General features: G+C 37.5%; 1 protein-coding gene across 1 annotated transcript in view; it reads left to right on the forward strand.

Annotated features, from left to right (window-relative positions):
* Positions 1-23,552, forward strand: part of EDIL3 (EGF like repeats and discoidin domains 3) — a 242,251-nt gene that overhangs the window by 212,184 nt on the left and 6,515 nt on the right. Inside the window, exon 10 of the mRNA XM_039696365.1 lies at positions 15,138-15,293. Coding sequence (XP_039552299.1) covers positions 15,138-15,293 — 156 coding nt within the window. The remainder of the gene's footprint in view (positions 1-15,137; positions 15,294-23,552) is intronic.

Below are 23,552 nucleotides of genomic sequence, written 5' to 3' on the forward strand. Positions count from 1 at the left end.
ATTAGGTCTTTAACAGTCATTAAGTCCATTCTGTGTGTTCCAGGAGGGCTTATGGAGGTTTTTGTGCAAGGTTGTGTTTGAGTTGGGAAAAATACAACTCCTCTTTCTTTCTTTCTTTCTTTCTTTCTTTCTTTCTTTCTTCCCTCCCTCCTTCCCTCCTTCCCTCCTTCCCTCCTTCCTCTTTTCTTCTTCTTTTGTTCTTTTTTTTTTTTTTCCCTATAACCCAGTTAGTGCTTAATCCAGTCTTGTTTTTGGGGGAACCATCACTTTTGACATTTTTTTTGGCCTCAATCAGCCAGACCCTAACTTTCTTAGCTTTATAAGAAATATTTTGAGACTCTGCTCTATGTTGAATGGAAGGCTGAGATGGGTATATTTATGTGTCTGCATCCTTTTCATGCTTCCACCTGGGCTAGAGTGCACTCAGAGTGAATTAATTGTAAAAAACTGAAGACAAAATATTTTTTAAAAATTACTTTTGAGTGCTGATAGGAGTGTTAGGGGTCATTCACAGAAATTTTGTCATTTCCATAAGGAAGATGTCTCTACTGAGGCTTAGGGAGAGGAAATAATTCCGAAATAGACAAAACTTCAACCACCACACTCCACGCCCACCTCCAGTCTTCTGTGTAAACTTCTTTTTCAAACTTAGAAGAGTACAGATGAGTCTAGTAAATAGTTTGTCTGCATTGATTTAACCTGTTGCTTATGGAGTAAAACATCAGAGATCTTTTGATTAATTATTTAACAGTACAAAGGATGGAAGAGCTGTCATTTTTTATATTAAAAAAAAAATTGCTACAATTGAGGTACTTTTCTTATGTATATGAAAAGGCATGGACAATATTCTAGTTGAAAATCCAGCATTTTCAAATTTGCTACTAAATTTAAAATATTTTGACAGTCATATTTTTACTTTTGGCATTCATATTTCAACTTTCAGACCTGTTCTTCTGAAAATGAAAGAACTTCATATATAATTTTGAAATGTCTTCTACAGACATTTCTTCCACTATTAAAAGAATCAACCTTTTAAATTATATGAAAAGTGACATTCACATTGCAGAGAAAAATCGATATTTTTAACACTTCTGTATACTAAAAATCTGGTTGCAGACCAGCTTTAGTCAATATTTAATTTAATATAAGGCATTTTGAATTGGCTGCTGCTGCGTCTGTGGGTTCTAGTTTAAAATTTTAAAGTGTTTGAAAGTTGATTTATTCCAAGTTTCTTGTTGAAAATTATCATGATTCATCCCAGTCAATCAGTTTTTGTGGAACTTCCATTATGTAGGCTTTAGGATGGAATACATATATGTTAAAAATGGTGAAAGTTACTCAGTTGTTACCTTTCTCTGGAATTTGGAAGTGCATTCTCATGCCCCTGCTTTTCAATACCTGGAACCAAAAGTGAACCTGAACCAAGCAGGACAAGATGTAGATTAGCTCCTTTAAAAGCAAAATACTTTACTTTTTATCTCAGAATATTTATGGGGTTTTTTTATGTCTGGGCGTGTTTGTTTGTTTGTTTGTTTGTTTTGGGAGGAGTGGATTTAGATGGTTTCTGTTTGGCTGGTTTGTTGCATTTTTTGAGAAGTTTTTTCACTTCTGACAGCAGGTAGATATTTGTTTGTTTCTTTTTTTAACTTTGGGGAACAGGAAAATATTTTCCCACCTAACTCAAGGCCTAAACAAACAAAAACAACAACCAGGTACATAATGTACTTCCATATTACCGCCATTAATTTTCATTTCATGAACAAAATTAGCTACTTGTGCATTACATGAGCCCGTTTATGATCCCAACACTTTTTTCAAAGATGTTTATCAGTCCTGCCATAAAAGCTGTTGTCTCATCCTATGTGCTGAAAGCCAAAAAGAGGTTGTGATATTTCATTTGTAGGGAAAGGTTTCTGTCTTCCCAGGTGTTGCATCACCGTTTAAAACCCAAAATGCGCCAAAAACCCAAGAAAAACGCAAGTAAGGACACCCATATTTCTCCTGGCTGCCTTTGCAAGTGCTGCTATAACACATTAACTTCCCCAGACCTCACATTTCTGCCATTACCATTCTGAAATTCATGGTTGAATACACCCTTCTTCCTGGCCAGGGCTTTCAGCAGAGCATTAATCCCTAAATTCATCCGCGGCCCCGCGCTCCGCAACGCCTGGCGGGGCGTTTGCAAATCCAAGGAAATGAATCCATGCCAGCTCAAAGCTGAGTCCCAGGGTTGGGTCTGCCCTGCCAGGAGCCCAGGCTTGTTTTGACCAGAGGTCTATTTACCAATCTCTGCAACAGGGGCTCCAGGGTGTCCTTTTGACTAATAGCGGATAATCTTTCCTGTGTCCTGCAGAATGAAGATTAATAGACCTTTTAATTGCATTCAGGAAGGTGTATTATGAGATTATTGCCTTGAAGTGACAAGACATTCAGTCTAAAAGGGAAGAGAAATCTGATTTCTACTGTAAACCTGGAAAAATACTTCTCTGGCTAAAACAGCCAAAGATGTTTTCTACAATATAGTGTACCCATTTTATATTTCTGTGCTGGTTGTTACCAGTATGTCAATGGGAGAAGAAAAGCTTAGCCTAATATTTCAGAGGGTAGCACACACACACAAAATCCCAAAAAACAAAAAACAAAACCAAACAAACAAAACCAAAAAAACACACACAAAAAAACCCACACACAAAAAAATCAAAAAGGCATTTTGAAGTGGCTGCTGCTGCGTCTGTGGGTTCTAGTTTAAAATTTGGTTTTAAAGTGTTTGAAAGTTGATTTATTCCAAGTTTCTTGTTGAAAATTATCATGATTCATCCCAGTCAATCAGTTTTTGTGGCACTTCCATTATGTAGGCTTTAGAATGGAATACATATATGTTAAAAATGGTGAAAGTTACTCAGTTGTTACCTTTCTCTGGAATTTGGAAGTGCATTCTCATGCCCCTACTTTTCAATACCTGGAACCAAAAGTGAACCTGAACCAAGCAGGACAAGATGTAGATTAGCTCCTTTAAAAGCAAAATACTTTACTTTTTATCTCAGAATATTTATGGGATTTTTTTATGTCTGGGCGTGTTTGTTTGTTTGTTTGTTTGTTTTGGGAGGAGTTAGTGGATTTAGATGGTTTCTGTTTGGCTGGTTTGTTGCATTTTTTGAGAAGTTTTTTCACTTCTGACAGCAGGTAGATATTTGTTTAGTTCTTTTTTTAACTTTGGGGAACAGGAAAATATTTTCCCACCTAACTCAAGGCCTAAACAAACAAAAACAACAACCAGGTACATAATGAACTTCCATATTACCGCCATTAATTTTCATTTCATGAACAAAATTAGCTACTTGTGCATTACATGAGCCCGTTTATGATCCCAACACTTTTTTCAAAGATGTTTATCAGTCCTGCCATAAAAGCTGTTGTCTCATCCTATGTGCTGAAAGCCAAAAAGAGGTTGTGATATTTCATTTGTAGGGAAAGGTTTCTGTCTTCCCAGGTGTTGCATCACCGTTTAAAACCCAAAATGCGCCAAAAACCCAAGAAAAACGCAAGCAAGGACGCCCATATTTCTCCTGGCTGCCTTTGCAAGTGCTGCTATAACACATTAACTTCCCCAGACCTCACATTTCTGCCATTACCATTCTGAAATTCATGGTTGAATACACCCTTCTTCCTGGCCAGGGCTTTCAGCAGAGCATTAATCCCTAAATTCATCCGCGGCCCCGCGCTCCGCAACGCCTGGCGGGGCGTTTGCAAATCCAAGGAAATGAATCCATGCCAGCTCAAAGCTGAGTCCCAGGGTTGGGTCTGCCCTGCCAGGAGCCCAGGCTTGTTTTGACCAGAGGTCTATTTACCAATCTCTGCAACAGGGGCTCCAGGGTGTCCTTTTGACTAATAGCGGATAATCTTTCCTGTGTCCTGCAGAATGAAGATTAATAGACCTTTTAATTGCATTCAGGAAGGTGTATTATGAGATTATTGCCTTGAAGTGACAAGACATTCAGTCTAAAAGGGAAGAGAAATCTGATTTCTACTGTAAACCTGGAAAAATACTTCTCTGGCTAAAACAGCCAAAGATGTTTTCTACAATATAGTGTACCCATTTTATATTTCTGTGCTGGTTGTTACCAGTATGTCAATGGGAGAAGAAAAGCTTAGCCTAATATTTCAGAGGGTAGCACACACACACAAAATCCCAAAAAACAAAAAACAAAACCAAACAAACAAAACCAAAAAAACACACACAAAAAAACCCACACACAAAAAAATCAAACCAAACAAAACAAAACACAAAAAACCCCAAACCCCAGACATTTTTATTAAAAAATTCTAAAAAAGCCACTTTTACAAAAAAAAATTATAAAAATAAAACCACAACCAGACCAAACAAACAAAAAACCCCACAAAACAAAACAAAAAATAACCACACCAAAAAACAAAACCACCCAACTTGCTGTTGTTTTCAAAATCTAATACCACAATTGTGTCATTTTTAGTGTACAGCTACAGCAGCATAGCTGTATGGAACAGGTTATGCATAATAATCCCTACTGACAGATGGGCAAAGTCATTCTTAGAAACAATGGCTGAGTGATGCTGTCTTGGCCAAGTTTCCTATGAAAAATAAGAATTATGCAGTCAGAGCTTTTAAACACAAGGAGAAACATCCAGCCTTAACCCCACTTATCTTCTAGGCAGACTTAGCTTTGCTTACAGGCAGGTTTTCGTTAGTGTTTCAACACTTCAGTAGTTATATTAATTATTAGTCACTTTGCAGTATCTGGTGTGCAAGCTTATCTTCACTCTGCTCATCGATCTGTAGCCCAGATACTCATACATTATTGAGACATTTTTATGTGCTCCAGAAAATATTTGCAACATGATTAATTACCCGAGGGGGGAAAAAAAGCAACCAGGTAAATAATGAACTTCCACATTACTGCCATTAATTTTCATTTCATAAACAAAATGAGATGCTTGTGTGTAGATTATGATCCCAACACTTTGTAAAAAGATATTTATCTGTCCTGTCATAAGGGCTGTTGTCTCATCCTCTCTGCTGAAAGCCAAGCAGAAGTTGTGATATTTCACTTGTAGGGAAGGGTTTTTGTCTTCCCAAGCATTGCATCACCAGCCTTTATATTTCCACTTAAAACCCATATTGTGCCAAAAACCCAAGAGAAACGCAAGGAAAGACACCCATATTTCTCCTGGCTGCCTTTGCAAGTGCTGCTATGACATGTAAACTTCCCTAGAACTCACATTTCTATCATTACCATTCTGAAATTCATGGTTAAACACACCCTTCTTCCTCTGCTTGTATTTCAAATTTTATTCTCTGTATTTTGTCCAGTGTTTTGCTGCTGTTTTACCCACTTCACCACCTGAGATTCCCAGTAATGCTCTTTAACAGAAAATAAGGAATCTCCACTGAAACAGAACACTGGCATGCAAGAAAAAAAGCTTAGCCTAATATTTCAGAGGGTAGCACACACACAAAAAATCCCAAAAAAAACAAAAAAACAAAAACAAACAAACAAACAAAAAACAAAAAACTCCACACAAAAAAAAAACACACAAAAAAATCAAACCAAACCAAACAAAACACAAAAAACCCCAAACCCCAGACATTTTCATTAAAAAATTCTAAAAAGCCACTTTTACAAAAAAAAATTAGAAAAATAAAACCACAACCAGACCAAACAAACAAAACCAAAAAAACACACACAAAAAAACCCACACACAAAAAAATCAAACCAAACAAAACAAAACACTATAAACCCCAAACCCCAGACATTTTTATTAAAAAATTCTAAAAAAGCCACTTTTACAAAAAAAAATTATAAAAATAAAACCACAACCAGGCCAAACAAACAAAAAACCCCACAAAACAAAACAAAAAATAACCAAACCAAAAAACAAAACCACCCAACTTGCTGTTGTTTTCAAAATCTAATACCACAATTGTGTCATTTTTAGTGTACAGCTACAGCAGCATAGCTGTATGGAACAGGTTATGCATAATAATCCCTACTGACAGATGGGCAAAGTCATTCTTAGAAACAATGGCTGAGTGATGCTGTCTTGGCCAAGTTTCCTATGAAAAATAAGAATTATGCAGTCAGAGCTTTTAAACACAAGGAGAAACTTCCAGCCTTAACCCCACTTATCTTCTAGGCAGACTTAGCTTTGCTTACAGGCAGGTTTTCGTTAGTGTTTCAACACTTCAGTAGTTATATTAATTATTAGTCACTTTGCAGTATCTGGTGTGCAAGCTTATCTTCACTCTGCTCATCGATCTGTAGCCCAGATACTCATACATTATTGAGACATTTTTATGTGCTCCAGAAAATATTTGCAACATTATTAATTACCTGAGGGGGGAAAAAAAGCAACCAGGTAAATAATGAACTTCCACATTACCGCCATTAATTTTCATTTCATAAACAAAATGAGATGCTAGTGTGTAGATTATGATCCCAACACTTTGTAAAAAGATATTTATCTGTCCTGTCATAAGGGCTGTTGTCTCATCCTCTCTGCTGAAAGCCAAGGAGAAGTTGTGATATTTCACTTGTAGGGAAGGGTTTTTGTCTTCCCAAGCATTGCATCACCAGCCTTTATATTTCCACTTAAAACCCATATTGTGCCAAAAACCCAAGAGAAACGCAAGGAAAGACACCCATATTTCTCCTGGCTGCCTTTGCAAGTGCTGCTATAACATGTAAACTTCCCTAGAACTCACATTTCTATCATTACCATTCTGAAATTCATGGTTAAACACACCCTTCTTCCTCTGCTTGTATTTCAAATTTTATTCTCTGTATTTTGTCCAGTGTTTTGCTGCTGTTTTACCCACTTCACCACCTGAGATTCCCAGTAATGCTCTTTAACAGAAAATAAGGAATCTCCACTGAAACAGAACACTGGCATGCAGGAATTCTTACTGGTGCATTTCCTTATCAACCTGAGATATATTTTAACAAAATAAAAAGAGGCAACACAACTCCTGTCTTATTCTTCTCTACATCAAGAGAGTGGAACAATCCTATAATCTCAACATGATTTGTTCTTTATTTAAAAGACAAGCAGAAATTAAAATAGTCAATATTTAAATTTTTTAACTGTGTAATTGTTCATTTCTGTGCTATATTTTCACCCCAGTCATAGACAACAAATTTGATCAAAACTTCTTACAATCACTACAGTAAATTCAGCAAGAACTACTTCAGATTACATCTTCCAGAAATAAAGCTACTTCTTATTATCATACAGGGTGATTAATTTCTTTGCAATTTTTGCCTTCTTGTATAAAGAACTGAATGTAAATTAAATTTCTTTCCTCATTTCCTTGCCTATTTCTGTCCATAAATAGGTGCTGGGGCTGCTGGAAGCAGTGTTCAGCTGAGGAGCTTCACAGAAAAGCAGCATAACACACACTCAGTGTGTGCCTCATGACCATATTCATATCTTTATTCTCTCTTCTTTATTTTAACGGCTAATTTTTGTTCTGCCCTTGGCTTTCCCAAAAGAATTCCAAGTGATTGACCTCACACAGGACAGTGCCCCAGATTTTATCAGCTCTTGGAGTGCACTAAAGCAGCTCAAAGGCTTCTCCGAGCTCCACCAGATGTCTAAGCCTGCTTAATCACTGGTAATTTAATGGGCTATTTTTAAATATCCTGGCATCCTCAAGGGCTGATGAGTGTCCCACAGCAGAGAGACAGACGTTTTATTAGTGGTTTCTTGACTGCTGGTAACTAATTCAGCCAACTGTGTCATCTCTTCAAAAATCCTCTAATCGCGATTACAGCGAGAATATCCCGTGCACAGATGTGAAATACCCAGTGGTAGGAGAAAAGGTTATGGATTTAATCATCACTGATGTTATCATCTCAAAACTCTACGTTTGCTTTTACTTCAGACCTTAAAATACCTGGTGCTGACATTTCCCTTGCGAGTGCTCCCTGATAAGTTGTGAGAGTGATCCAGATCTGTGGAAATTCATTCTGGTTTGCAGGATCAGGAAGGAAACAGCATTGCCTCTTGTGTGCTGTGGGCAGGATTTACCAAGGTGCTGATACAACCACAGCACATCATCTGCCTTAAAGGACCCAACATTTCCTTCTTTTTTTTTTTTTTTTTATATTTTTTTTTAAATACCAAGGAACCGACTTTATTCATGGCTTAGTAAAGTGTGGCTCTGAAAATCAGGTCTGCAATAAAGAGATACTCCTCTGAAAATGTCCAAATAGTTCATCATATACACCTGTTTTATCTGAATTCTTACTGAAATGCTGAAAAAATATTATACCCATTTAGGTGGGTTTTTTCTTCCCTTTCCAGTAACAGCTACATAACAGGGATTATTAAGTATGTAAATAAGGAAGGATTCACACAATCTGTACTTTTTAAGAAGTAATGGCTACTTAAGAGGTTGCTGGTGGAAATAAAATAAGTTTTCAGCCTGGTTGTGGGTTTCACTCTGAAATTTTCAACATAATGGCCTGAGAGGTATTTTTGATGGCCCATGGAGATTACAAAGAACAGGCTTCACCCTCCAATTTATCACTTTTAAATTGTACTGGAGACAGCTGATGGTACATGGGATTCTTCCTAACCTGTTTCTTCAGTGCAGTTACTGCAGCCATAAAGTCATTCAGAGGGAAAAGCAATTAAGAGCAATAAGAAAATAAGACCAGTATTTATTATCTTAGCCTAGAGGACTACAGGCATTAAAAATATAGTGACACAGTGTTAAAATCATGTTGAAGGTCTAAGCTTAAGTGAAAAAGAAGCCAAAAAAACCCCAAAAATCCACATTTTTAAAGGAGAAAAAGAGTGACACTCCTGTTTTATTTTATTTGAAAGCAAGCCATCTCTATCTAGGTTTGATAGAAAATTCATTTTAAGTATATCACAGCTGGTATAACTAATATGTAACCAATTAAATGAATTTTTTTTAATTTATATTTAATTTCATTTTGTTTTGCCTAGGACACATGAAAATCCTGTATAGTGGAATATTGAACAAACTACTAAAAAATGAGGTTTTCTATTCAGTTATTATGGCTTCTTCTAGAGCAATTCACTTTCTGTCATAACTTACTTTAATTTTTTTCAGGTTGCATTATTAGATATGTACCCTAATATTATATTTTTAAGAGGCTGCACAATAAAAACTCTCTCCTATGGAAGATGCTGTGATGAAAATTAGATTTCTCTACAAAGAGCATCTAGTTGCTTAGTTGGTTTTTTCCCCATAACAAATTTTTAGATCCAATTGGTCATGATGGATTATAGTTTGGGGTTTGAGGTTTTTTGTGGGTTTAATATTTATGCTTTAGGAGAAAAAAAGCCTGAAATGCTGAGTTTCAGTTTACAAAATAGAGCTGCTGGTGAAATATTTTTAGAAACATACAGATGTTGCACATCTGCAGCAAGCATACTGTACCAGCACTAATTTTCCTTCAGATCCAGATTTTGGGCTTGGAGGAGAGAGCAAAGCACCTTCATCTGATGCAATAAGATGAGAAGAGCTGCATTTCTGCCTTTCTGATGTGGACACTGCAATCCTGTCCCTCCTTTTCTTAGGGCAGAGGCAACAGCTCTGACTGTGCCAGCTCACCTGGAAAAATCAAGGCAATCCAGTTTGGGGTTGGTTTGGGGTTTGAGGTTTTTTGTGGGTTTAATATTTATGCTTTAGGAGAAAAAAAAGCCTGAAATGCTGAGTTTCAGTTTACAAAATAGAGCTGCTGGTGAAATATTTTTAGAAACATACAGATGTTGCACATCTGCAGCAAGCATACTGTACCAGCACTAATTTTCCTTCAGATCCAGATTTTGGGCTTGGAGGAGAGAGCAAAGCACCTTCATCTGATGCAATAAGATGAGAAGAGCTGCATTTCTGCCTTTCTGATGTGGACACTGCAATCCTGTCCCTCCTTTTCTTAGGGCAGAGGCAACAGCTCTGACTGTGCCAGCTCACCTGGAAAAATCAAGGCAATCATGAGGTCTTAAATGAAGAGTAAATAATCTGCTCAGGACAGGTTATTTACTCTTAATTTATTTACTTGGAAAGCACGTTGGTCTCTCTTGGTGGGGTTTGGTGTCCAGCCATGAGTTCCAGCCATTATCTTAAGCGTCCAAAAATAATCTGAGCCCTCGTTGTGATATCAGGATATTTAATAGGCAGATCTGCACTTGGGTGAATTAGCAGCTGGAGACAATTGTGGCCTTCTTCTTTCACCCTCTTAAGATCTGTCCTCACCTTGGCAGTGCATCTCTCCAGTTTCATATTCTTTGCATCCAGGTTTCTTTATTTCTGATCCCAGTGATTTTGTATCTGCCAAGTGGATTGAGATTGACCAGCATTCATCACTGTTATCTGATGAGTGGTTTTTAAAAAAACAAACAAACAAAAAAGAGCCCCACACTCTACAGGATCACAAAGGTAAATAAAATAAAACCTGTTAGGAAAAAATGGCATGTCTAAAATTACAAGAAAAGCTGAACATAGGATTGGCTATACTGGGAACAGAACCAAATTTAACATCTTAAATACTCCTGAAATGATGAACAGCTGAAAGTCACAGTGAGCCATTTCACCATCCTCTTCACTGTGAAACAGAGCCTGGCACTCCCTGCATGCTGGGGGCTCTCTCTCCACCTTTCACACTGCCAGGTTGATGAGGAGTGTGTTATTTTTAAAGACACCTTCACTTTTCACGCACTGGTTCACATGATGGGCCATCCTGACGAACCATGGGTTCCCTTCAGATTAAATTAAGCCAAAAGATGTGCTGGAAAAGGTGGTCCAGGGTATCTGGAAGTGGAAGCCCTGCAGCACAGCTGTGCAGACACCTTGCTCTGGGGTGCCAGCAGTGCAGGTCTGCTCCTGCTCCCCTGTGGTGTCTATTGTATTTGTGGGGACCCTCGTGGCAGGAAGGAAGGATTAATCTAACTCCATGGTCTCAGAAGGCTAATTTATTATTTTATGATGCTATATTACATTAAATAATACTATACTAAACAATAAAGAAAGGATAATTACAGAAGGCTAAAAAGATAATAATGAAAACTTGTGGCTCTCTCCAGAATCCTGACACAGCCTGGCCCCACTTGGCCAAAGAGCAAAAACAACTCACACCAGAACCCAATGAAACAATCACCTGTGGGTAAACAATCTCCAAACACATTCCAAAGCAGCAAAACACAGGAGAAGCAAATGACATAATGATTGTTTTCCTTTTTCTCTCAGCTTCCCAGGAGAAAAATCCTGGGCAAAGGGATTTTTCCAGAGAAGGTGAATGTGACATCTGCCAGTGTGAATGCTGAATAAATGTGCCTATCTCCCAGCCTCTGGGATTTTGGGCAGCGTGGTTGGGTTTTGCCAAGTGTTGGAGAGCCAGAGAATGGCTGAGGCTGCAAGGAATCTCTGGTGATGGTCCCATGAACTGCACACCAACACCCTGAGCTCATGCTGCACATCAAACCAAGTGCTTCCTTATTTTCCTTCCTTAGAAATGTTCCACACCCAGGTGTATTTATCTTTGTGTTCTCCTTAAATTAATTCTCCTCCAAACCACCCTGAATTGTCTGTACCATCTGAAACAAGGTGGGAAAAGGGAATAGTTACAGCCCAAGAGGCTTCTTTCAGACACAAGATGCTAAACTGCCTTTTGATCAGCTGCTTGTAGAAATGTACATTAACTGCAGACCATGGTTCTTCTTGTAACCAGCTAATGATCCTCTCAGTTGCAGACTAATTGCCTCTACCTCCTTCTAAATTCTGCTGCACTGAAAAAGCCAGAGTCACATTCTAATCCTGTTAATCACATTCAGCTTTGAAGGGTACACACTGGTTGTGTCTTAATTCAACTTCTCTCCCTGGTAATTTGTTTGATTGCCTGTTACTTGCAAGCTGCACTAACTGAATAAAAGTGTTCTGTGTCCTGATGGGAAGTTATGACTTTCATTTAAGCTATTTTAGTGCAGATGTTTTACCTAGAAGGTGGTGTAAATTCTCCTCATCTTTCTGTTCTAAAGTAGTTTCAATACAAAGAATGGAAAGCAAGATAGAAGGTAATGAGGCTACAAAGTAAAAGCTGCATTTCTTTAATTTAAATAATGATCTTTATTGCCTGAAGACTTCTCATCTGCTTATGAATAAACAGGCAAATAAGATGCTAAAATATGAGATGGAAATGCTGGGTGCTATATCCTGTATTCTTTTCCTTCATCTCCAGCAATATGTGTTGTCTGCATTGTCAAGACCTAAGAAGAGAGTCTATATATTCATTATTTCTTTTTTCACTTTTTTTTTCCCCCAAAAAAAAGTCCCCCCACATATATTCTACACAGTCCTGTGTAAGTCTTGTTGAAAATAAAAAAACAAACCTGAGCAAAGCCAAATTACCTTCCAGCTTCCCACATAATTTTCTGACCAAGAGTGCAAGGCCACTGGATATGTCCTATAAGCACAAAACAATCATTACCAGGACATTTTTATTAACACTGGATGTATGTGATAATAAAGATTTATTGTGATTCTACCTTTGGAATCCCCTGAATCTTAATGAGAAATTTTTTTTCTCCCTGCTCTGAATTTCAATGAGGAGTACTCTGAGTGTCATGGCCATGTTAAATATTTGTGAAATCCTCTCAGCTCACTTTCAACATTTTAAAAATAAACAACTGGTTTTGTGGAGGCATTTTTTCAAGCTAACAGGAGAGACATTGACTTTTAGTATAAGAGGCATTCTCTGCTGAAAAGAGGTTACACTTGTAAAATGCTAATGTCAAAATTATTTATAAAGATAATCTAAAGTTGACTCTGAAATGTTTGGTTCAAAAACTGCCTGAAAGTGTGGACCAATTAGTGATTCCTTACCAGATCAGTCTGTTTAGAAAAACAGACTATTCATTTAGACTCCAAAATATTTGGAAGCAAGGTCTGGAGACCTGGTGTTTATTAATTCATGAAAGACTTATATTAATTAGCAGGGCTCATTTCCCAGGGGCCCACTCAGGCTGTGGAACCCAGCTCCCCTGCACTCCTTACAGAAAAGTCCCTCCAAGCCATCCATGAAGGCTTCCAAAGCAGGCTCCTGCTCTGGTTGAGTCCCTCTCCCTCCCTATTGAACAAAAATAACACAGTTTTGCCTCCCAGGGACACTTCCTTCACATCCTGGGGTGCCCCAACATTGATACTGGCAGTAAGTGATGTCAATAAATTACCTCATTCTGGTAAAACAAAAATTCTTGAGCCATCTGCAGTCCCTGACATTTCCCCTTAGTGCTTTGGTACCTCAGTATTGAACATTTGAAGTCATTCCTCTCTTTAAAATTATTTACTACTTGTTATTTGCTACTATGTGCTCCAATGTTGGGATCTGCAAGCTTCCTTTGCTTGATTGCTGGAAACAGTGAAATTTTCCTCTTTTATCTTTACAAATTTACTCTTACACTTTTTGGTTGTTTACTTCTTTGTGTTGTCACAGAATCCCAGGATGGTCTGAAGGGTTGGGAGGGACCTTAAATCCCATCCAGTGCCACCCCTGCCATGGCAGGGACACCTTCCACTGTCCCAGGCTGCTCCAAGTCCTGTCCAACCTGGGATACAAATCCAAACCCCAAAATCCATCTTTCAGAGGCACCGTCCAGGATCACCTGACTTCTCAGGCTCATTTGTTTCCATTTCTCTTCTCATTATTGATTTCTTGTGCTCCACAGCACATCTGTTCTTCTCCCCAGCCCCACATCCCATCCAACATGAGTTTACTCAGGGCTCCTGAGCTTCCTAAAAATCCAGCACTGGATCTCCAGCATTTGATCAGCCAGAGATTCTTTATTTCTTCACTTTCTAATTTCTATTTTTCTGAAAAAACATGTCAATCATCTGCTTGTGGAGTTCAGCACTCCTCTCATTTTACTGTAATATTTTCACTCTGAGTCTACCTTGCCTGATTTAAGGGACAATTTTAAAGATGCCGACTGCTTCACAGCCATTTATTGTTTGAAATAAATCCACCTTTTCTTTTATTTCTCTTTTACTGGCTCGCCACATTGCTGGAGGACACAGAATGAAACCTCAGTTATACTCTCAAATTTAAAAAAAATATCAATTTTGATAGGGAGTTCAGCTTCTTCATTCTGCTTCTGAAATTACATTATTAGGTCAATTTAGTTTTGCTATTGCATTCTCTTTCTTGATCATTTTAATCCAAGACATCTGGCCCAAATCTGTTACATTCAGAGTTGGGTTCTGGTTCACAAAGAACTGAGCACAGACATGTGCTCACATGGAAACCACTTGAAAGCTCAGATTTTATTAGGCTTTAAGACTCCTGCCTTGCATTTTTAAAAAGCATTGTGCTAAGATTATAAAAAAAAAAATCAAAAAAAATTTCAAGAAACTAGAAACCTTGAGCTTTTCAGGTAGAAAAAGAAAGAAAGGTGTAAAGTGAGAAGGAATTTCAGGAGGAAAAGAAGCATGATAGCAAATGTTTTAAGAGCCTTACTAAAGCATGGGCTCATGAACTGAGAAGGAAATGGAAAGGCACTTGGGGAATCAGCCATGTATTCTGATTATTAGCAGTACATGGGAACACTTTTTAGCTGCAGATCATTCCCAGTGTAGAATAACTGGATTTTTTGGGGGGCCATGTATGCCCCCACAGCACAATAGAGAAAGGTGTGAGATTATTCAACGTTGTGCCATTAGGTTAATCAAAAATAAATTTAAAAAAAAAAGGAAAATAAAGGTAAATTTTCCATTTAAATTTCAAAGGTAAATTGATTGACTTAGAGTTTTGAGAAGTAAATTATTATCCACAGTGTCAGCACACAGTGGGAGGACCAAAACTGTGTTACAAAACCAGACTGGAAACAGAAGGTGTTCTAATTTTGTATTCCTCTGTCTTATCTATTTTTTATTTATTTATTTTGGTTTTTTGTGGGCTTTTAAAATTTGTTTTGGCTTTTTGGGGTTCTTTTGTTTGCTTGATGGGGTTGTTTTTTTTTTGTATTTTGGTTTTTTGGGGTTTTTTTGGGGGGGGGTTGTTTGGGGTTTTTTTTGGTTGGTTGCTTGTTCATTTGTGGTTTTTTTAAAAATTTTGAACTGTTCTGACTGTTCTGCTCAGATTGATCTGCTCATCCCTACGAAGATCACTGGGATAATCACCCAAGGAGCTAAAGATTTTGGCCATGTCCAGTTTGTGGGGTCCTACAAGCTTGCTTACAGCAACGATGGGGAGCACTGGAAAATATACCAGGATGAAAAGCAGAAGAAGGACAAGGTAAGGCAAAGAGAAAAATCAGTATTTTGGTTGTGATTTCACCACTGATGAGGGTCTGCAGATTATTTCATTGGGTTCCATATGCAGGGGATGGCACAGGGTGGAGTCAGGGTGAATAAAAGTCACAAAACACAACAACATTCACACTGCAGTGGTGCCATGCACCTGATTTAATGCTGTTAAATACATAAAATTTTACAGTTCTCCATTAATCACAGCTATTTCTTCATTTAAACCTAGAGCAGAAGGTGTGTAAACAGCAGTGTATTTGTATACTCAAAAAAAAATGTGTTTCAGTGCAGTTTTTGGTGAGTATGGGATATTTTCAATTATTTCCTGTGAAGCACATCCCTGTTACCCAGCCATTTTGGACAGGGTTTTTTTGTTGTTGGTTTTGGTTTTTTTTCCTGGAAATTAATGGCTAGGGTTTGAAATACCCACTGAAAATGAAGCACATCCCTGTTACCCAGACATTTTGGACAGGCTTTTTTTGTTTTTTGGGGTTTTTTTCCTGGAAATTAATGGCTAGGGTTTGAAATACCCACTGAAAATATTATTTTTATTATGCTATAAAATAATGAAGAAACATAAAAAAGTTTCACAACTTCCTCTGCAAATGTTTAATGAGAGGCATAGGGAAAGTATAGGTTTGCTGATTGATTTACCTGGAAGCATTTAAGTTTTCTCTTGTTATTCATTATACCTTTCCTTTAAACTGTACAACACTTTTATACTGCAAATACCTGAATTTCATAATCATCTGTTAAGAAAAATATTACAGCATATGCATCGCTCAGGGAAATGTTAACCAAGATGACAAAATGTGAATTATTTATTAAATGTCTTAGTAGGGTTATGTCTGATTGAAACAAAAGATGGATTTATTGAAATACCAGATGGCTGATGTGTCTGATAGCATCTCAAATCTGGGTATTCAGGGTGATAAATGTTCAGGCTTCCACTTATATTTCTTAGTATAAATAAAAATTCTTCGGGAAATAAACTGACATATTCCTCACATAAGTCAATTAAATTAATTTTCTTTCAAACAGTGAGAAAACTTTTGACGTGCATCAAAATGTGCTGTGTGAGTACAGGGAGACCTAATGGTTAGAGAAGAGCATCTGCCACATTGGACTGATTTTAACTCATTGATTAAATGTCATTCATTAGGGGAATGTGTTGAGTATTTATGTATAATATATATCCTAAATTACAGTATTGAGTATTTGCCTGGCTGTATTCCTGTGTCTGCATTGTCAGGCCCTGCCATCCAGATGTGACACCATGAATTTCTGAAACCCAAATGTCACCTCACTGTGTCATTTACCCAAACTGAGACTGTTTTTTTCCTAAAGGATTTTAGATGGGGAAAACAAAAAAAAATCAGTTTGTTAGCCACCTAGTTCAGAAGGTTCTGACACCAATGATTTTTTTTTTTGGATTGTGGATGTGTTTGGTATAACTGGTTGTCAGATAAAAATTGGAAGCAAACAGCTCACCTTAGGCAGGCATACCACAAATATATTCCATTGAATGGACAGGTAGTGGCTTCACTACTTTGTACACATCCTATTTTAAATCCCTGACATTTAAAAAAAGAGGGAAAAGTGGAAGAAATGTTTTCTCTAAGCCAAACTTGTGCCTGCATTCATATTATCGCAGAGAACATGGGTTGGAGTCCCTGGTGATAACACAGTCACAGCAAATCTAAAAGAAAATGCACTCTGACTTAAAGTACTGTTCCAGTCTACATTTGTTGGTACCATTGGCCAAGGCAATTAAATTGTTTTTGCCTTCTTCAGCAGATGGACTGTTAATTGCTACACACATATTCCATTAGGAACATTGGGAAACTCTTAATTGTTGTCTCATTTAAACATATCACACCCTGTATTAATTAACATCCCTGAGAATAAAATTGTTGCATATTATTATGATCCTTTAACAAGTCAAGATCATTTAAAAGCACACCAAGATCAAATGCACTTCACTGGAAATTAGAATTTCTGAATCTACATTTGTACAAAATAAATAAGTTCACTTGATTTGAGTCTAGACCTCAGCCTTTGATACACAAACATCAAGCTGAAATATCTGGTTTTGGGATGTTATTTATCTATATCAAAGACATCTAGAAAAGTTAAAAGTTTGGTGACACAGTCTGACTTTCCAGAAGTCACTGAACTTGGCAAAACTTTATAGGATGTGGGACTGGAAAGGGTCTCAGACAGCTCTTAGGCATGCACCTTTTGACCTCCAAAGGCACTGTGGTCCTCTCCTCCTACACCTCAGCAGAAAATGGGATTCAAGGGCCCCCAAGCCCCCTCCTGTCACCTTGGAGTAGGTGCAGACAGGTAAATTTCAGAGCTTAAGTCATTAATTTGTCCTTCACCTCAGACAAGGCTGTACCATCATCCCTAATAATAATTAAAGATTATTATTTAATATGTTCCAAGAGACAGATTGTGATGAAAATTCTATAAACAGGCAGCTCCAGTGCTTAAATATCCTCTAAAGTGGAAACTTTTTCCCCTTGCTACCCTGTCCTCAGAGGACACAAAAAAACTGATTTTATCTTCATTTTTTTCTTTCTATTTTGGTTGGAGTGCTTCAACCTATTTCTTCTCTGTTTCCATCATCCATTTCCTGACTGAGAATGCATAAATTTCTTCAGCCAGAGGAATGGAGTGTCAGCAAGTAAACCCTTTTTGACACCTCCTTACCACTCCAGCTGGGTGGATGCAGTGCTCCCATGGGAATTGGAGAGAAACCCTGGTATGTGTGCAGTGGGACAGAAATATAAATAAAAATAAAACCACAAGGAGAAAAACCAGTGCTGTACCTCATGCATGAGGAGCAGGAGAGGAGCAGCACCACTGGTCCTCTCTTTGAACAGGATCCACTACAATTTCTTTATCTTAAGGTGAGATTTGCTCCCAAATGCAAGGAAACTGGGAAAAAACAAAACAAAACAAAACAAAACAACAACAACAACAAAAAAAAAAAAACCAACCAAACAACAAAACAAACAACTAAAAAAAAATCCAAGTTTTCATAGCAAAGTAAAAACTCTGTGAAATGTTACATCTGTTTTCAGGAGATACAGAAAGAAGGGTAAAAGACAGATGTCAACAACTATCAACAGCAGCAAGAATAAATACTCATATTTTACCCTCATTATTTCTATTTATTAACTGAACATCCTGATTTATTCTATGAAGGACAGAACACATAGATTTCTTATTTCTCCTGCAGGTGATTTAGTCACCCTGTCCTCACCCTGCCTTGTTTAACCATCAAAAAGTTTAGGGGAAAGATGGCTCCAGGGAAAGGAAGACAGGATGAAAGGAAAAAAACCCAACTTTTACAGTCACAGACAAAAAATTATGGATATATTGCTAGACTGGTTATAATGATTTGTGGGTGAATATTGTGACTTTATAATGAAATTGTGGCTTTATACTTTAGGCAAGAACTGAGAACTTATTCCCATCTGGTGTTTAGCATCTCACTGCTGATCTGTTTACAGGATGAGTCCTAACAGATCAGCAGATCTCACTCAGTTCCTGGGGCTGTTCACTTATCCCTCCTCATCATTTCTTAAAGTTCATTTACAAAGGAGAAAATTACTGGTCTCTTGCACTGTGTTGTGTACCATACATTTGTATTTATTTTATTTTATATTAATTTATATTTATTTTTTTATTTATATATTTTTATAAAATCGTAGGATATCATCTCTTGCACACTGTAAATTGGGTCATTCCTAACAAAACTGTGGTTTAGAGGAGAAGAAAATAGTGTGTGCACTTTTTTGCACTATTTCACATGGAAAAGCTGTTCCAAGAACAGTGTCTCCTGCAGCTCCTGCTTGGCTTCTGCTATTTTAATGGCCAGTCGTTTCATTTCACATCTGTGCTCAATTCCTGTGAGTGCAGACAAAAAGTTACTGGGAAAAAATAGGAAAAAAAAAATGGAGCCCTTCTCATTCATTTTAAATAGTTTGAATGAGTTGCCTGGAAAAAATATGTAAAGTTTTCCTGTTGCCATCAAGAATAAAACTAAATTACATTGCAGGCTGTCACCTAGGAAGAAAATATATTTTAGAAACAGGACCAGAGCTAATAGCTATCTTGTTTTTCTCAACTAGAGGTCAGTAGCTCACTGTACCTCCAGAGCTGAGGACATCCAAACCAAATCTGACCTTTTTCTTTTTTTTTCCTTTTTTTTTTAATCACATTCCACATGTGATTTATAAATTGCACAGCCTGCTGTAGGTAACTCAAGGCCAGCTGCCGTGTCAAATGGCATTTCAGAGGCTGTTTTCTTACAGGAAGATGAGAACATTTGAAAGTAGCCTAAAGGAGCCTGGCAGTCTGCAGCACTGCCAGTCACCATCAGCCATCAGCAGTGCAATTAGCTCCAGGTAGACAACATCCAGTATGCAAATGGCCACTGGGTTTGTACACAAAATGATGAACTAGTCACAATTTATACATTTCTGAATGTACAGTCCACTGCCAGGGTGAGAGGAGACAGAAACCTACTTATTAAAGAAAATTTAGATCATGTCAGGTTAAAAAATCTTTCTGCTAGATTTGCTAATGCTTTTTTTAAATGATGATGTTTAATTATTGTTATATCTGGATGACACCAATAGGTTCAATTCCTACACATAATCTACATACTTGGCACAGGTAATGAAAGATTTTTGAGTAATATTACTTAAATTATCGCTATTTAATAGCATAAATTATCACTATTTGATAGCATTATCTGCAATAATAGTTGTAATTTCTAATCTAAGTGACTTTTTTATCTGCACTGGTTTAAATTATGAGTGACTTGCACTGCTCTGAGCTGAATTATCACAATTTGTGTCAGGTGAAGATCCAGGTATGCTCATTTCAGGCGTGCCCTCAGCACACACCTCTCTCCCTGACACCACACCAAAAGCTGGGGGAAGACAAAATGAGCAAAAGACAAAATGCTCACTTAACAACCTACCTTGAATTTCTGTAAGCATTTCTGGAGGCAGGTTCATCTTCAAAATGTTTCTCTTTTTGGCTTTGAACCCCCTACAAGCCATGTATAGTGCACTAAATGCCCATTTTTTGTACCATCAACATGTAGATCATATGGGAAAGACAGTATGGGAATGTTACAGTATGTTTGATAAGTTTTAAAGTTTCATCTCCCTCTATCTGAACATGGATAAATAATAAAGGCTGTGTAAAGATAATCATGGATATGATATGTGTGCACTTTATGTATAGTAACTGAGAGAAAAAATTACTTTTTCTCTTCTTATTCACTCCAAAAATGCATGTGCTCACAAACACATCCACGTGCCACCTTTATTTTTCTGAATATTGAGATGTTCTGCATAGAAGAAAGCTCCAAATAGGAGCCATGACTGGACATTCTTTATAAAATATTTTTCCTCTTATATGAGCAGGATTAACTGCTCTGTGAAATAACATTTTTAAAATATTCTGCTAGGTGTGAAAAATGTTGTTAAGGTACAGCAGAAAACACTCCTTTCCCCAAGGTGCTAGTCTTCAAGTATTTCTCCTAAATTATTCTGTCTTACTGCAGTTTTCTTTTTAAAATTCTAATCAACCTACAGTGTCATTATCTGGATTTTCTGCTAACACCATAAAACACTTTGTTTACATTGAAAAATCTCACTGAATGTTTGAAATCAAGACATTCAAATTGCTTGCTGGACACAAGTATAAAAAAGAATTGTTTGTATTTCAGACTTTTCAGCAGAGAATATCAGTACCTATTTTCCTGTCTTTCACTCTTTTTCCATAAAGCAATAATGAATAAATGTATCATATTTAAAAGTACAGCAGCATGCATTTTCTGGTATGTTTTTTTTTTTTCTAACAGCAGCTGCAAGAGCCTGAGCTACAGAGGAGTGTGTGGAAGGTCTGCATGTGTAAAACTGCTGGAGCTGCTGAGTAAATATTCCAGCAAATTGCACCTTTGGAGTGTGCAGACTGACATAAACAGATACATACACTGTAAAATCTGAAATGTTCTGCAGCAGGGTTGGCAAAAAGCAGGAGCTTTTTGATCCATTTGTAGAAAAGAAAAGTCACCTTGTAACGTGGCAGCCACTGGTTTTTGGGAGGGTGAAGCTTTGTACAAAGGAAGGAGCATCCTGTGGATTGGAATGATGCGTTAGGAATGTGGCTTTGATATTTTTAATGTATTTGTGATCCTGCAGTTCTTTAGTGCATAACTCCAAACTCCACATTCAGTGTCAGCTGTCCCATTTTGTCCCAGGCCTCTCCAGGCCTGGCAATCGAGGAGGCCTCACTGCCCCAGGGCCCAGAAATGCAAACAAAAGTGAATTGGGGGAAAAACTTGGGGTAAATGACTTCATTAGCTGAAGCTGTAGTTGGAACATTAACCCCCAACATGCAAATGGACCAAATTTACAAAAGTGTGAAAACCCATGGCCTGTGGTCCATTTTTGAGTGTAGGCCCTGGATGGGCTTTGCCTGCCCAAAATGTATCTGAAGGCCCTTCAGTAAACATAACCACATTTAATTCCCTTCATTCTGTCTGGCCTCTGTTTTTAGGTAGCCCAGAGAGGCATCAGGAAAAGTAAGGTTGTTATTCCTCCCTGGTGCCCTTTCCTAGCTCTGAATTTTTCTTCTTTTTTTCCTGTACATGTCCTTAATAGCCCCAGCTGGTTTTCCCCCTCACAATTTATCTGATCTTTAGCAGTGGTTAAAGGCTGTGGAAGCTGTGCCATGGTTTAATTATGTGTTGAAAGGGGAACTGTGACCTTTAGATGGCTCTGGATGACCCTGCTGTCATTGCCTGTCCCCTCCTGGCCCTGCTGAGGGGACACTGCAATATTGCCTGATATCGATTTTCACCACGCCACTTATGGTTTTATGGACATCTACAATATCTCCTCTCTGGCTGGAGAGACTTATCTGCTTAATAACTCCCAAAAAAACCCTTCTTCCTGCTGCTTCTTTCTCTGTATTTGCTGTTTTGGGACGAGGCAGGAGCAGACCTCACCCAGAGCTGAAATTGAAGGTGTGCACTGGCTGTGTGCACTGACACATTGATAATTTACATTCTGGTCTTTATTTATTTCTTAAGCACAAATCACCTGGGGTTATTTCACCATTGGGATTTTTTTTTTTAACATGTTGTAATTACAACATCAGCCTCAGAAATCTTAAAAAGTCATGGCAGTCTTCAGAGCTCTCCTGAAAAAAAACTGCTCAGGAACAAATGTGAGAAGTGGTCATTGAGGGGCATAAGCTTTTCAAGGGTTTTAATTACTTTGGTGGCTCATTTAGTATTGACTGCTTAGGCATAAAACAACATGTAGATTTAAAAAAAAATACTTTTAGCTACAGAAATAGCTTTTTTTCCTACTGATAAGTAATGTTTCGTCCTTTGTCCTCCCTGCTTCTCAAATTCCTTGGTTCTATAAGTGAATTGAGGCCAAAAGTAAATGAAGAGGGGGAAAGGATAGAGTTTTTCCCATAAGAAATGTGCCATGGGGCCACAGGAAAAGAACAGTAAATTTCTGTTAGAATGTTGTATTTTATGCAGGTCACACTTGTGGATGCTGAGAATGCTTCCCTTATTTTCTGATAAATTCATTTCCTTAAAATCCTTCTTCTCATCTAGCACATTTAGTTAATTTCCTGAAACTAGATCTTGAATTTTGAGGAAAGGTGTATTTCATATTTGCATAAAATAATCTCTGAGATAGATGAGTTAGACATCAAGTGATAATTAAATCATGCATAAGTTAAAAATACAATTTAATTCTTGTTCTCATGCTGTAAGTAAATGACATAATCCTCCCTCCTTCAGCTGTAGTTGTTGCTGGTTTTGCATCACATAATTTTATTTATCTTTCATATCTGTATTCAGATATGAACACTGGGACTGTAGAAAGGTTCCTTTGTCTAGCCTGGCAAAAATATAAATAGATATTTCACATGCATGTGCAAGAAATAAAATTTTTAAAAATTTTAAAAAACCAAATAAACAAAAAACAAAACAAAACCAAAAAAACCAAACCAAACCAACCCAAAAAAAAAACCAGAAAAACGCTTTTAAGCTTTCCTAGCTGCATTTTGGGTTTTGGGAGGTGCCACTGTAATTTCAATTATGAATGTAGTAATGCAATTTTTTGCTACAAATGAAACTGGACTTGAGGTGCAAACCTGGTTAGCCCAAGCTCCTGCTGATTTATGTATCAACACT

The sequence above is a fragment of the Passer montanus genome, unplaced genomic scaffold (genome assembly GCF_014805655.1).
Source record: "Passer montanus isolate IOZ18808 unplaced genomic scaffold, ASM1480565v1 scaffold97, whole genome shotgun sequence".
NCBI classification, from domain to species: domain Eukaryota; kingdom Metazoa; phylum Chordata; class Aves; order Passeriformes; family Passeridae; genus Passer; species Passer montanus.